This window comes from Conger conger, chromosome 4 (genome assembly GCF_963514075.1).
Source record: "Conger conger chromosome 4, fConCon1.1, whole genome shotgun sequence".
Taxonomy (NCBI): domain Eukaryota; kingdom Metazoa; phylum Chordata; class Actinopteri; order Anguilliformes; family Congridae; genus Conger; species Conger conger.
In genome coordinates, this window is record NC_083763.1 from 58,311,923 (window position 1) to 58,326,503 (window position 14,581).

Sequence of the window (14,581 nt, forward strand, 5' to 3'; positions counted from 1 at the left end):
AAAGCTCCATGAAAACTGTGAAATGCCAGCATGCTTCCCAGCTTCCATCTCAGATACCTTGACCAGAAGAGCATATCCATGTTTTGCAGTTGTGCAAAAACATAAAACCAAACTGGGAAGAAAAAATAAATTCTGTATCAGTGTCTCAGCCCAGAGCCCAGTGAAGCCTCACTTTGTTCCAGTAGGAGTTGGTGGCCACAGGATCCTCTGCAGCCAGGGCGATGCTGCTGGCTGCTATCACTAGGAGGATAGTCATCTCGAAGTAACGCAGATTCACCACATAGTGACACGCCTTCCGCATCCTGGAGAGGGCACGAGAGACACAGCAAGATGTCAGCAGCAGCAGATCGGTTCTTTAAAGTAGGCCGTCCCATTTGTGTCTGAGCAGGTACAGATGCAAGCAGCTGTGTGTGTATGCATGTACAGTATATGAGGTTATGTATGTACATGTGTGCATGCATGCACAGTGTCTCCGCACAGCATATGGGTCTCTGTGTTTAGTCTTACGGGTTGGTGGCACTAAAGATGAACATGCTGTCTGGTGGCTCAGTGTTTGCTTGGCTGGGTCCCTCTTCTTCTTCCTTATCTGCCTTGGCAGCCTCTACATCCTTACTGTTCACTGCAAAATACAGAAATGTTGCTGTGGCCTGCGTCTCAGTCATGTTACACAATAACCGTCTGCCAATGTCAAATACAAATATTTATAAACTTAGAAATTATTTAAATCAATTACTATCTGGATTAATTACTCTTAAATTTTAGTTGCTGAAAAATCACTTGTGGAGTGTTTTATGTGACTCCCATTGGACATAAAGGTTGTCAATCCCTGCTGTAAAATCCAGCTCAATTTTCAAACAGGTCATAAGCTGGTCTAGCAGGGTAGGAGCCGGTCAGCCAGTTAGTGCTGGTAGCTTGTCTGGGCTGGTAGCCTCAATTTTCACATGCATTTTATGCCTGACATTTTGCACAGTAGTCATATTTTCACCTTTGTATTTCTTACTTATGATCTAACATAAAATTAATGGATAAAGTGAAAGAGGAATGACAATGAAGCCTATTTCATTGGTCAGATAAAACAGATTTATGATTTGCTTGGAATCAAGCGTTCGCTCATTTGTCTGAATGAAAATACTCAGGACTGGGGGTGAAATAAAAGAGAGGACCATGCTGGGAAACCCTGCTCCTCTGGAAGGTACAGCTTCTCTTCACACTGTGAATTACATTTTCAAACAGGTCCAATGACAAACTGAGAGCGCTTGGAAGCTCAATTGGCTCTTTGTGTGGGCAGTACAGGCTAAAATAACGGCAGAAAATATTATCTAAAGGGGCTATTGAAAACAGCCAGGGGTCACATCTGCTTCCTGCTCTTCCGCTCTACACAAGACTCACTCCAAATGTGTCAAGTGCCGATCACATACTGATCCAGAATATTCTTTGGCCAATACTGCTCATAGAAACAACACACACACACACACACACACACACAGATACAGACACAAGAACACATACACATAGGTGCATACACATGCAAAGACACAGACGCAGCCAGCTAATAGATGCACTTCTCCAGAGCAACTGTTGTATATATTTCATACAGCTGGACATATATACACTGAACCAGTTCAGGTTAAGCACCTTGCTCAGAGGTATTTAGCAGATATCAATCCAGTGACCTTTAGATTACAAGCCCAATTCCCTCACCATTGCACCACACACGTTTGCCCTCATGGCTTCAGTGACTCAGTGAATGCTGAAAAGGAAGTTTGATGTTTGGTACTTGCATAAATCGGCTTGACATTCCAGAAAAGCATTTTTGACTCTGGGGCACTGAAGTCAACCTCATACCTGTCATAGGAGTCAGCTCCAGTGACGACTGATCGCCTGTCACCTCGATCATTATGCTGGTGTTGAGGGGACACTTCTCAGTGACCAGAGAGGCGGGGTTGTTTTCGTCTTCCCCCAGGCCCTTGGTAGTTTTGGGGAGCTCCAGGGCTGGTTCCTCTGTGAGCTGGAGAGTGGCTGGCTCTGCCTTTGGGTTCTCCCCCGCCTCGCCCTTCAGCAGCTGAAGGGAGGGGCTCAGCATGGGTTTGGACTCAGAAGCCCCAGAGAATTCTGGGAAATCAGAGTCATCCAACCTGTACAGGGAAAGGAGAGGCACAGGAAGTTTCAACCGAATCAGTGGACTGTGTTGTTTTTCAGTGCTTCGATGACTGAAAGTGAACTTCCTGTAATTATGAATTCTGATTTCCACTACGGATTGCTTATGATTTAAAGGTTTTTAGCAGAAGCAAAGGTAAGGTTTTGAACAACAGAAACAATAACAATAAGATCAAGGTAGAATCACCTCCCGCATATTGTATCCTTTTAGAATATAATCTATAATTATAGAATATTCTATAATCTGATAAGTAGCACATTTTACTTCTGAGCCTGTAAAAACACAGAAAGTTGCTGTTGAGCTACAACACAATAACTGTAGATTCTGTAGAGCACAGAAAATCTACCACAGTTTTTGATCAGTTTTGTGCGATCAAGTGTTTGTTAATAGACAGTGCAAGAAATTCACATCTGTAAACTTTGTTTTGACTGTTGCCACTGTAACGTAAATACCCTATCGTCAAATTCTGAAATTAAATCAATGTCAGTTGTTACCTGCTTTCATTTCAAAGAGAGAGATATATTTTTATTCCACACCCACTTGAGAGAGTGAGTTTATTTCACATGCACTTAGCAAATTTCTCCAAACATTGGCAATTCTCATCAATGAATTGGATGCGGAATGTGCAGCAACAGTCAAAACATATGAACAATCACATTGCAATGTAATTTGAAAATTTGGTCATAGCACACTCACCTGTATGACCCTTCACTTAAGTGAGTGTCACATTGTATAGAGTCCGTTCTCAACACAACCTGAGTAGTTCAGTTTCAGTTCTGTTTTAGCTTGGCCACTTCACATTCTGTCTATACTAAACTTTTTCTTTAGATAAGCTGCACTAGAATGTTTTTTAGCCCCTACAAGCTCACAGCGAGCACCACCTATCACCAGAACCCCAGGATCCACTCCTGTATGAACGTGCTGCCCGTTCCTCACCTCTCCTCAGCCTCTCCTCTCTCTGCTTGGCTGGATTCTCCCTCTGTCCTGGCCTTCCTCTCGTCCTCCTCGCACTCCTCCGCGGCCCTCCTCTCCTGGCCGATGGAGTCGCCTCCCTCGCTCTGCGGGGAGTCCGTGCTCCTGCCGTCCGGCTGGGGCTCCCGGTGCCGGTGCCTCCTGGGCCGCAGGCCGGCGTCCGGGGACAGAGTGTCTCCGGGCTGGGGTCGGATCCTCCGGGCCACGCGGTGCCTCCGGTCGCCGTTCAGCCGTGGGCTTCGCCGGCCCTCCAGCGGCGGCTGGCAGTGGTTGGTGACGCTCAGCTTGCCCTCTGACCCCTGCGGCGGGGCGGGCTGGGACTCCGGGGGCTCCGGCAGGGGCACGGACAGGGGGGGCTCGGGGGCGAGGGCGTCTCCGGGCGGGGCGAGCGCAGGCGCGTCTGGCGGCGCGGCGGGGTCTGGGAGGGGCGCGGTCAGGGCCTCTGTGGGTTCGGGGAGGCACCGCAGGCTGTCGGTGGGGGTGAGGGGGGGCTTGCGGTGGTGGAGGCAACTGGAGGGGGGCTCCAGGTCTTCGTTGGGGGCGCTGAAGAGGATCTCTCGGCTGGACATCTGCCGGTGCCTGCGCAGCTGACTGGTCCTCTGCTCCCACACGGACATGGTCATCCTTCTTCTCCTCTCTCTCCTGGACATGAAAGAGTTAGAGCCATTCAGCGCCTGCTCATTCGCTCTCTCTGCCAGGTTCTCCAGGGCCGTCTCCGCAATGTAAGCTGGCCGGCTCCTGTGTATGGCTCTTTTCCTGTACAGATAGGGCCTCCTCCGCCTCCTGAAAACAGAGAGCGACAGCAGTCAGCATGCGGGCCGGACCGGAGCAGGATGTGCACGTCTCTTTATTCAGTAAAAACAGTGATAAACACATTCAGAAAACTAAAGACAAAAACCATTTCAAAAATGCATTTTCTTAAAATGGCTGTTTATTTGTGTTTTAATGATGGTGCAGTGATAATAAAATGCAAATGATTAAATTGTATTGTTGGTGAATGAACATTAAAATACATTTGAGAACTGGTCAATGGTTCTGATTTTCAGAGCTCTGTAAATAATATCATTATTCTGTAGCTTTTATTACAGTTACAGCAAATATGGTCACAGTCAAGGGGGTCCGGAAAGCCATTATATTAGGCAAAAAACAGGAACTGCACCAAGAACCAGAAAAAACATTTACAAAACTGTCTATAAAATTCTACCTGTGAGAGAATATTAGGACAAAAAATGTACAGAGTTAAGAAAATCAGATAGATATGTTTGAATATAAGTGAACAGACTGCATTACTTACTCGTACTCGTACTCTTGTGTAGTCCGTGTAATCAATGAGCGATTGGTTGAAAACAAGACATTAGTGTTTTTGTGAACAGAGACAAAACAATCCCAGTGACACAGTCCAAAAACGACTTGAGTGTGCTGAGATTAAATTGTGAATAAATTGCATTTCTAAACACATTGCTAATTCTGGTTTTTAGATGATAACCAACTGTATAAAACCATGTCATTAAGCAATTTATCAGCATTGATTGGTTATGTAATGTTTTGGTCTGTGTCACGAGGCAAGCAAAGCGTCACATGACAACAAGATGGTAGCAGTATTAGATCAGAACAACATCAACAGGTGCAAGACAAACAATATTCAAAGAATTTGGGAATGTTAAGACTTTCAGAGAAATGGCACAGGTATAAAACATATATACACAAAGCTTGTTCTCAAAACCTGATGTCAAAAAAACACATCCCGAAAAATGTAATCGGCGTCATTGTATTTTTCTCCCCCTCACTTTCGTTGCCATTTCAGATAATGACTTCATTGGCATGCTGATCAGTCAGACGCATGCATTAGTATCCCAGGGTTGATTGGGTGGGGGCAGGGGATATCAGGCATGCTTCACTGTGTGCATCAGCATGCAGCCTCCAGCTGTGGCTTCAGCCAAGTCTGCCCTGAGTGGGCCCCGCACTGCCGCAGTGCCACACAACCAAAGATAACACTTTGTGTCCCGTTCACAGCGTGTGGGGCGGAAAGATGTCTGGAAGATGCAGTGAGCACATTCTCTTTCAGCATAACAGCAGTCAGAATCACATTCACATCTCCTCAAGCAGTTTTTCTCAAGGCAATGTGTTCATTTGCAAACCTACCTTGAAGTATAGAGGTGGATATAAAAGCAATGATCAGTTTGGGGATAAAACTATACAACAAAGTAACTATGATACACTAAAAAAATAAGATGACAGAGTATACCTGCCAGGACTTATTTCTGAATGAAAAAGCCTTTTATGACATTTGTAGCTTCCTGCTAAAATGCAACCTTGCTTAAATGTTTGAGCTAGGGGCTGAAGAAGATTATGGAAAAAACACATATTGTGGCAGCATCATTTCAAATCAGCAAGACTGTGCTAATGTGCTGAGAGTCACAGTGTTCGAATATATATGGATATATGAAAGATACTGTATTATTCAGACTACATCCAACAATCCCATGGGAATGTTTATGCTGAGCGGCACATTTTTGCAACTGTATTCTCTGCCAATCATGATTCAACAATATCAGGCAATAAATCAACAAGAGCGCATTCTCAGTTAATCTGCAAGCTCAGGAAATATGCCGACAACAACAAATCTCCAAATATCAAATGTAATATAATGTGACTCTCTTACTCTGAATGCCATGACAGCAGACTTTCTTGCTTGGCTAAGAATAAAAAATGTGAATGCACTCGTAAAAAGAAAAAGTTGCAACTGAATGTGAAAAATGTCAAAGAAAACGCAGTAGGTGCATGTATCACAACTGCTGATAAATCTGGTACATTTGTTTTCCATTCTGTAACATATTCTAGAGCTCATCTGATTTATTTGTATACTTTTCCAGTTGAAAACAGGAATGAGGGACTTACTATAAACTCCTGCTATGATTTATGTTTGATTATGTTTTATGTTTAGTTATGTCATGTTTAGTTTCTACTAAAATATTGAATAAAGATTTATAACTTACTTATTAATCCAAATCTCAGGGTCATAAGGTTTGCATATGAAAATAAATCCAATGACAGAGATTTAAATAATTGTTCACTGCAATAGAGAATATAGCTGTGATCTACAAAAGCATATTTCATCATGCTTTTTTAGATACAGGCATTGACAGAGACACTAACATTACTGTTCAGTCAGTTTAGCTACATAAAATAAAACTGTTCCTCCAACAATCATTGCTTTGCCTATTTCTAGCTACAGTCCATGAATGGACTGAATGGAATTTGAGTGTGATATAACTGAAAAACTCACATCAGAGTGAAAATTAAGATTTGACAGATGAGTAATATTACATATCATCAAATTTCTCTTCTTAATAGTAATCGCCAATACAAATATGTTATACTTATACTCATAATTGTTACAAATCTATCAGTTAGCCAGCGGTTTACAGATAAACAATTCAGAAATGAAAGTAGCTGTTCAATACTGCAGTCAGTTGTGTTAAAAGGTCTAGTATTGTCATTTTGAAGGCTGTTTCTATGACGACGGTTCAGGCTCTCCTCTGCATTTACTGGGAAGCCTGCCTGTTGCCATGGCGATGCCCTGTTCAATTTACAGCTACTAAAAGAAAATTATGCTAGTAAAAGCTAAGACACAATATAACATCAAAAACAGAAGTTCTTGTTTCTTCTGCTAGTTTGGGCAGTGTGATTTAATTGCTTAGTGACCCAGTATATAGTATTGTTTTGACCTGATATGGTGTTTGACGTGAGATGAAGACCCCACTTTAAGTATTGTGCTTTTAAATGGCTATGAGCTCAGTTAAGTATTCTCTCCTCCATCTTTGACACACAGTTTCAGCCAATTTCAGTGGGAATCGTTTCACAGAGAGTGCCAGGAGGGTTAAAGAGCACTTCTCAAGAGCCCTATTCAGTCCTCTCTTGAGGAAGCCAGGTTGAACCGGGATGGCAACACAGGGACACCATTTATTCTGCCCTCTGCACCATGAAGCAGCTTGAACTACAATCACACCCCCAGGCCAGACCACTTGTCCAGCACAGTTTGAGGCCCATGCCAGGACCCAGGGAACCACCCTACTGTGGTGTTATTGCAATTCTTTGGGCAAATAATCCACCTGCAAGTCCATTAAATTGTTTCCTCTTGTCACTTGCAGACTCGAGAGCCATTGCATTCTCATGTTACATCTATTTAATCTTTACCTAAAACTGAAAAACCGGCATTCTTCTGCTATCACATATAAAAGCAGAGGTGCATTGTGCATTTTACTGCATCGTAATAGTTTAGTAATAGTAAGAGTTCTTGTCATTATTTTTTCCTTCATGCAAAAAACTGTTTCACATGCATCATGAATACAGGAAGCATGTAAAATACTACAAGTAATAGAACAGGCTTTTACAAAGGTTTTTTTTGGCTCTATGTGTATTACCTCACAAATACGTACAATCTGATTTTATTTTCATCTTGTTATTATTGTAGCTATTCATCAACTAATCATCATTGTTGCTATTTTTACAACAATGTGGCTTTCAGAAATCTATTTTAAGTGCCTTTTTTTCGAGCCAGTGAATGAAAAAAATTAATTGCTTCCATTATGTAGGCTCAATGATCCATTTCCTATCCCGGCGTATTGAGAGGAAGCTCCCAAAGGACACTCCAGCCTCCAGCTCTGACTCCAGATGGAGAGGCAGGGTCTTTGGACGTGTGGCCAGAGGCCTGCAGCGCTTTGTCCCCGGGGACACTGGCGGGCGTTAGTACTGTTAGTACGTGTGGGGAGGGACGGAGGCAGGGAGACAGGCAGGGAGGACCACACAGGCCACTTACTCTGATGACATCAGAGAAGACATGGGCCCGACCTCCTTGGCTTTCTGCAAGGCGTGTTTCTGATTGAAGGCCTCTTCTGCCTCCTCTTCATCCTGACGGAACAGAGAGGAGGGGGTTGTAGGAAACAGAGTGGACCCCACGTACCCAGCACCGCTGGATGAACCCTCTCTGTTGTACTGCCAAACCGGGCAATGTCCACAATTTTAGATTTCAGGTGCTGTTTCAGGATCGGCTATGAATCCATTTTGACAGGCCTCTTGCAAAAGAGATTTTAATCTCAGTAGGACAAACCTGGTTAAATGAAAAAAAAAAAAAAAAAAAAACACAGAGAAACACATCTTTCTAGTGAGATCATACCTTGGTAAGTTCCTGAGCATTAGCCAGATTGTCCACAGCAATGGCCAAGAAGACATTTAGCAACGTGTCTGATCAGTTTTCTCAAGGAATAGTAAATACTAAATACATGATCAGAAGCAAATGCTTACATAATAATGATCTAACACCATGCACAGAGTAAATCTCAGTTTTCAGACAGACTCAAGGATACAGTTTCCGACAAGAGTGAGGACGATGAAGTAGATGGAGGACCACATCCCATACTTCACTCCACCCTGGGAGCGAATCCCATTGTACATCACCTCATTCCAGTCCTCTCCAGTCAGGATCTGAGGGAAGGAGCCATTGCACAACAGCATTAAGTCATCCTGACATACAGCAGTCCTACACTCATCCCCCATCTTTTGTGTACTTAGAATAATTTCAAGCACATGCAACTAGTATGCAACTAAGCAGTGTTAATACCTTACAGTCTAACAGCAGGGTGGATAGAAAGGATGGAGAGAAAGACTATATATTTTTTATGGGATCTGGATATCAGGAGGAATACCATGAATGTGTGGAGCAGAATGGCTGCACGACCTTTGACCTTTATTACCTCTATACTATAGATTGTGTGATGAACTAAAGTATACGTGGGCATGACTGGTACACAATTATATTAAAAGCACCACTCAACAGAAAGCTGAAGTGTTAAAATCATCTCGGAGTTTTGGTGGCCGTCAACTATTTTGCCACAGGTGCACTTCTGTATGATTGTTATTGAGCAGCATAAACAATTGCATTACATAATATTGAGGGCCTTTAGCAGATGTGCTTATCCTGAGTAACTTACTCAGTATACATTATTTACATACAAGATTTACATACATGACGCTCGCCGTGAAAAATGAGGCCCGAAGAGAGTATGTTGCTGCGGTCGCAGTCTGCCTGAAATTAGCGTCTTATTTCCGGAGGCTACAGCACAAACAGTGAATGGAACTGCCCACGAACCACATTGTGCGAATGAGGCAGATCTTAAACAGCGCAGTTAAAACATGTGTTTAGTGCACTGAATATCTTCACTGCATGTGGCAATATCCATTATTTCCTGCACAGACAAATTCTAATGAAATGCTCTGAAAGAGGATGTAAACTAAAGAAGAGAGAACATATGCTAAAGATGCTACAGTACCACTGGAGCCATGTTTATTTATTCGCTATAAATCATGATTAAGGGTCCCAAGCAGCATGCATAACAGAAAGCGTTGCAAGCCAAACCTGAAAGACAGTCATTATGGCTGCTGGAAAGGTGTCAAAGTTAGTTGGCTCTTCAAAGATGAACCTGCAGGGAAAAAAGGATCAGATGACATTTGTGGTAAGGATGTCTTTATTGAAGATGACTGGCTGCTTTCCCTACCATATGTGATGGATTGACAGCTTCTAAAGTCTTTTTAACACTTGCTTTTTTCCCATCTGTGGTGCAGGCTCCAGTTGTGAATTGAGGCATTCTGGATTTCTCAAAAATGACATTATTGGAACGACAGGTCCTAGAAATAGTCATGTCGCCAGGCAACACACTTATAACCACTTTAACTAGCTGTGTCCCACAATACTGAAGAAGAAGAAGAAAAATAAGTGGTAACAATACATTTAGAAGTTACCGGAATTAAAATCCTAAATAGACTTTTTTTTGGATTTGCTCTAACAGTCAATCAATTCCATTTCAAATTTACCATCATTGCTAAATGGCCAGAGGTGAAAATCGACAAAGCCATTCAAATAATTTGAAGAGGTATTAGATTCTTTCTACGAGGCGGTAAAATAAAGCGTGAGGTATGTGAGACGTGGGCGTCTGGCGGTGCGGCGTGTCTCCCGCAGCGCGGCGACCGTCCTGAGCTGCACCTGCCGCCGAAGAGCTGCATGCCCAGGAGAGCGAAGACCACGATGAAGAGAAACAGCAGGAACAGCAGGCTGATGATCGACTTCATGGAGTTCATCAAAGACACCACCAGGTTCCTCAGGGACGCCCAGTATCTGTAGGACACGAGCCCACCGAGTTCACTTCACAGCAGAGAGTTCTCCAATACCCCACGACCCGTTCGGTATATCACAGCACACATACCAGACACAGCGTGACAACATGACAGAAGTACGGGGCGAGAGTTCAGTTAAGGCAAAGCAACATCTTTTGACCTCCTACGTTGCTTTTGATTTTTGTTTTTGTTTTGATTCCCTGATGATTCAACCAATTATCTTGTATTTCACTCAATGGCTCACCCAGTAATAATTAGCTCATATCGCCCACTTCTCTGAGAGCAAACATGTAAAGATGTAGCACCAAGCATCAAAAGAACTTTAATGCGAAGAGCATAAGATGCACTTCTGGACTATTTACTTTGATGCTGCTACAGCTGCAAGGGAGCAGTCCGGATACGCCCGCTGACAGTTGTTCATTAATTAATGTTTCAAATAAGGCCATCAAATAAGGCCATTTACTTCCTTATTTATAGATTATCTTTGGCTTGTTTTATTCCCCTTCCAGGCTCGCTTCTGGAGCTACTGGTGTGAGGAGACCATTGAGCTCTGCCACTGTAAGCTGTCTTACTGCTATAACAGAGCATCCGTTTGGACAATTGATGAAACCTGTTCAGCACTCAACACACCAAGCATCACTTTGTCTATTCTGTATAAGGAAAACCACAACACACTCTGAATTATTTCTACTGAGATATGTATATGGCATAGAATTCAATATAGCTTCACAAATACATGACTGGCGCATACAGCTTCAGTGTAACGGAAGCAATACAGTATGTACATTTTACGGCATTCTCCGGAATCTGGGCACTTTTTCAGGTACCCACATTTTGACAGTCAGGAAAGACGAAGCATGCCAATCCACACTCGCTGAGCTGAAGTTGTTTAGAATCAACCAAGAAATAAGCTTTTTGGCCAAAGAGAAAGCAATCATCACTTTGAAAATGACACCATACATCCCAAATAAACCATTGAGATTCCACAAACCACACAGAGAGCTGTGTGTGACAAGCCTCCCAAACTGGTGTTTGCAATCTGGCCTCATACTGAGATGCTGTTGATATGCTGCCATGTCACACAGAGCTCCATCTGAGGGCTTGAGGGCTTAAGGAGGAACTGGAACACAGCCCTGAAATGTGATTGGACAGAGGATTAGCGGTAATTACCATCTTTCATGAGTGATGCCCTTCAACAGCTATCATTACTTTTGGGAAAGGACAGACTGTGTTTTTATATAATTATGATGTCTTTTAGCCAACTCCATGGAAAACCGTAGGGAGCAGGCTAGAAATGCTGCTTGAAGTGGAGCAGTAAAGGATATTCATCTTTCTGGAAAGAGTACAGCTAATGTTCCAGAAGCTGCTGGAGGTGCTTTAAGATGTCTTGAGATAAGACATTCGCTTGGAGTCAATGCAGTCATTAAAAGTACCATGGCACTCCAAAAAGAGTGAGGGTTAACCAAAGTCCCAAACTAAGTCTCTCAATATAAACTACCTTAATATAATACTCCCTACCACAATGTATTGCATAATCAGAGATTCTATAAAGGTTGAACCCAAAACTGAAATACGTCTGTGCTTCAGCCATTTTCACTTTCAACCCATCTCCAGAAATACCAATCTCCAGGAATAGAAATCTCTCTCTCTCATACACACATAAAATGCACACATGTAGCACACACACTGAAATGCAGTGCGCTCACACAGGCTGCGCTCACACTCACACAGACACACACTCTCACACAGACACACACACTCACACAGGCTGCGCTCACACTCACACAGGCACACACACTCACACAGACACACACACTCACACAGAAACACACACTCACACAGGCACACAAACTCACACAGACACACACACTCACACAGGCACACACACTCACACAGGCTGCGCTCACACTCACACAGGCACACACACTCACACAGGCACACACACTCACACAGACACACACACTCACACAGGCTGCACTCACACTCACACAGACACACACACTCACACAGGCACACACTCACACAGACACACACACTCACACAGGCACACACACTCACACAGACACACACACTCACACAGGCTGCGCTCACACTCACACAGACACACACACTCACACAGGCACACACTCTTACACAGGCACACACACACACTCACACAGGCTGCACTCACACTCACACAGACACACACACTCACACAGGCACACACTCACACAGACACACACACTCACACAGGCACACACACTCACACAGACACACACACGCACACAGTCTGCGCTCACACTCACACAGACACACACACTCATACAGACACACAGACTCACACAGGCACACACACTCACACAGACACACACAATCACACAGGCACACACACACACTCACACAGGCTGCACTCACACTCACACAGACACACACACTCACACAGACACACACACTCACACTGCGCTCACACTCACACAGGCGCACACACTCACACAGACACACACACTCACACAGACACACACTCTCACACAGACACACACACTCACACAGGCACACACACTCACACAGGCACACACACTCACACAGACACACACACTCACACAGACACACACACTCACACACACTCACACAGGCTACGCTCACACTCACACAGACACACACACTCACACAGGCACACACACTCACACTGCGCTCACACTCACACAGGCACACACACTCACACAGACACACACACTCACACAGACACACACACTCACACAGGCTACGCTCACACTCACACAGGCACACACACTCACACAGACACACACACTCACACAGGCACACACACTCACACAGGCTACGCTCACACTCACACAGACACACACACTCACACAGGCACACACACTCACACTGCGCTCACACTAACACAGGCTACGCTCACACTCACACAGACACACACACTCACTCACACAGACACACACACTCACACAGGCACACACACTCACACTGCGCTCACACTCACACAGGCACACACACTCACACAGGCTACGCTCACACTCACACAGACACACACACTCACACAGGCACACACACTCACACAGGCTACGCTCACACTCACACAGACACACACACTCACACAGACACACACACTCACACAGGCACTCACACTCACACAGGCACACACACTCACACTGCGCTCACACTCACACAGGCACACACACTCACACAGGCACACACACTCACACAGACACACACACTCACACAGGCACACACACACACTCACACAGGCTGCACACACACTCACACAGGCTGCACTCACACTCACACAGGCACACACTCACACTGCGCTCACACTCACACAGGCACACACACTCACACAGACACACACACTCACACAGGCACACACACTCACACAGGCACACACACTCACACAGACACACACACTCACACAGGCACACACACTCACACTGCGCTCACACTCACACAGACAGACACACTCACACAGGCACACACACTCACACAGACACACACACTCACACACACTCACACAGGCTACGCTCACACTCACACAGGCACACACACTCACACAGACACACACACTCACACACACTCACACAGGCTACGCTCACACTCACACAGACACACACACTCACACAGGCACACACACTCACACTGCGCTCACACTCACACAGGCACACACACTCACACAGACACACACACTCACACAGACACACACACTCACACAGACACACACACTCACACTGCGCTCACACTCACACAGGCTGCACTCACACTCACACAGACACACACACTCACACAGGCTACGCTCACACTCACACAGACACACACACTCACACAGACACACACACTCACACAGGCACACACACTCACACAGGCTACGCTCACACTCACACAGACACACACACTCACACAGGCACACACACTCACACTGCGCTCACACTCACACAGACAGACACACTCTCACAGGCACACACACTCACACAGGCACACACACTCACACAGACACACACACTCACACACACTCACACAGGCTACGCTCACACTCACACAGGCACACACACTCACACAGGCACACACACTCACACAGACACACACACTCACACACACTCACACAGGCTACGCTCACACTCACACAGACACACACACTCACACAGGCACACACACTCACACTGCGCTCACACTCACACAGGCACACACACTCACACAGACACACACACTCACACAGCGCTCACACTCACACAGGCTGCTCTCACACTCACACAGACACACACACTCACACAGGCTACGCTCACACTCACACAG

General features: G+C 44.9%; 1 protein-coding gene across 1 annotated transcript in view; it reads right to left on the minus strand.

The window, feature by feature from the left end:
* LOC133126660 (voltage-dependent R-type calcium channel subunit alpha-1E) overlaps window positions 1-14,581 on the minus strand; it is a 122,602-nt gene that overhangs the window by 24,680 nt on the left and 83,341 nt on the right. Inside the window, exons 15-23 of the mRNA XM_061239002.1 lie at window positions 10,170-10,301; window positions 9,546-9,609; window positions 8,497-8,614; window positions 8,307-8,374; window positions 7,950-8,041; window positions 3,095-3,913; window positions 1,846-2,135; window positions 508-619; window positions 173-302 (exon numbers count right to left, since the gene is read on the minus strand). Of these exons, the coding sequence (XP_061094986.1) occupies window positions 173-302; window positions 508-619; window positions 1,846-2,135; window positions 3,095-3,913; window positions 7,950-8,041; window positions 8,307-8,374; window positions 8,497-8,614; window positions 9,546-9,609; window positions 10,170-10,301 (1,825 nt within the window). The remainder of the gene's footprint in view (window positions 1-172; window positions 303-507; window positions 620-1,845; window positions 2,136-3,094; window positions 3,914-7,949; window positions 8,042-8,306; window positions 8,375-8,496; window positions 8,615-9,545; window positions 9,610-10,169; window positions 10,302-14,581) is intronic.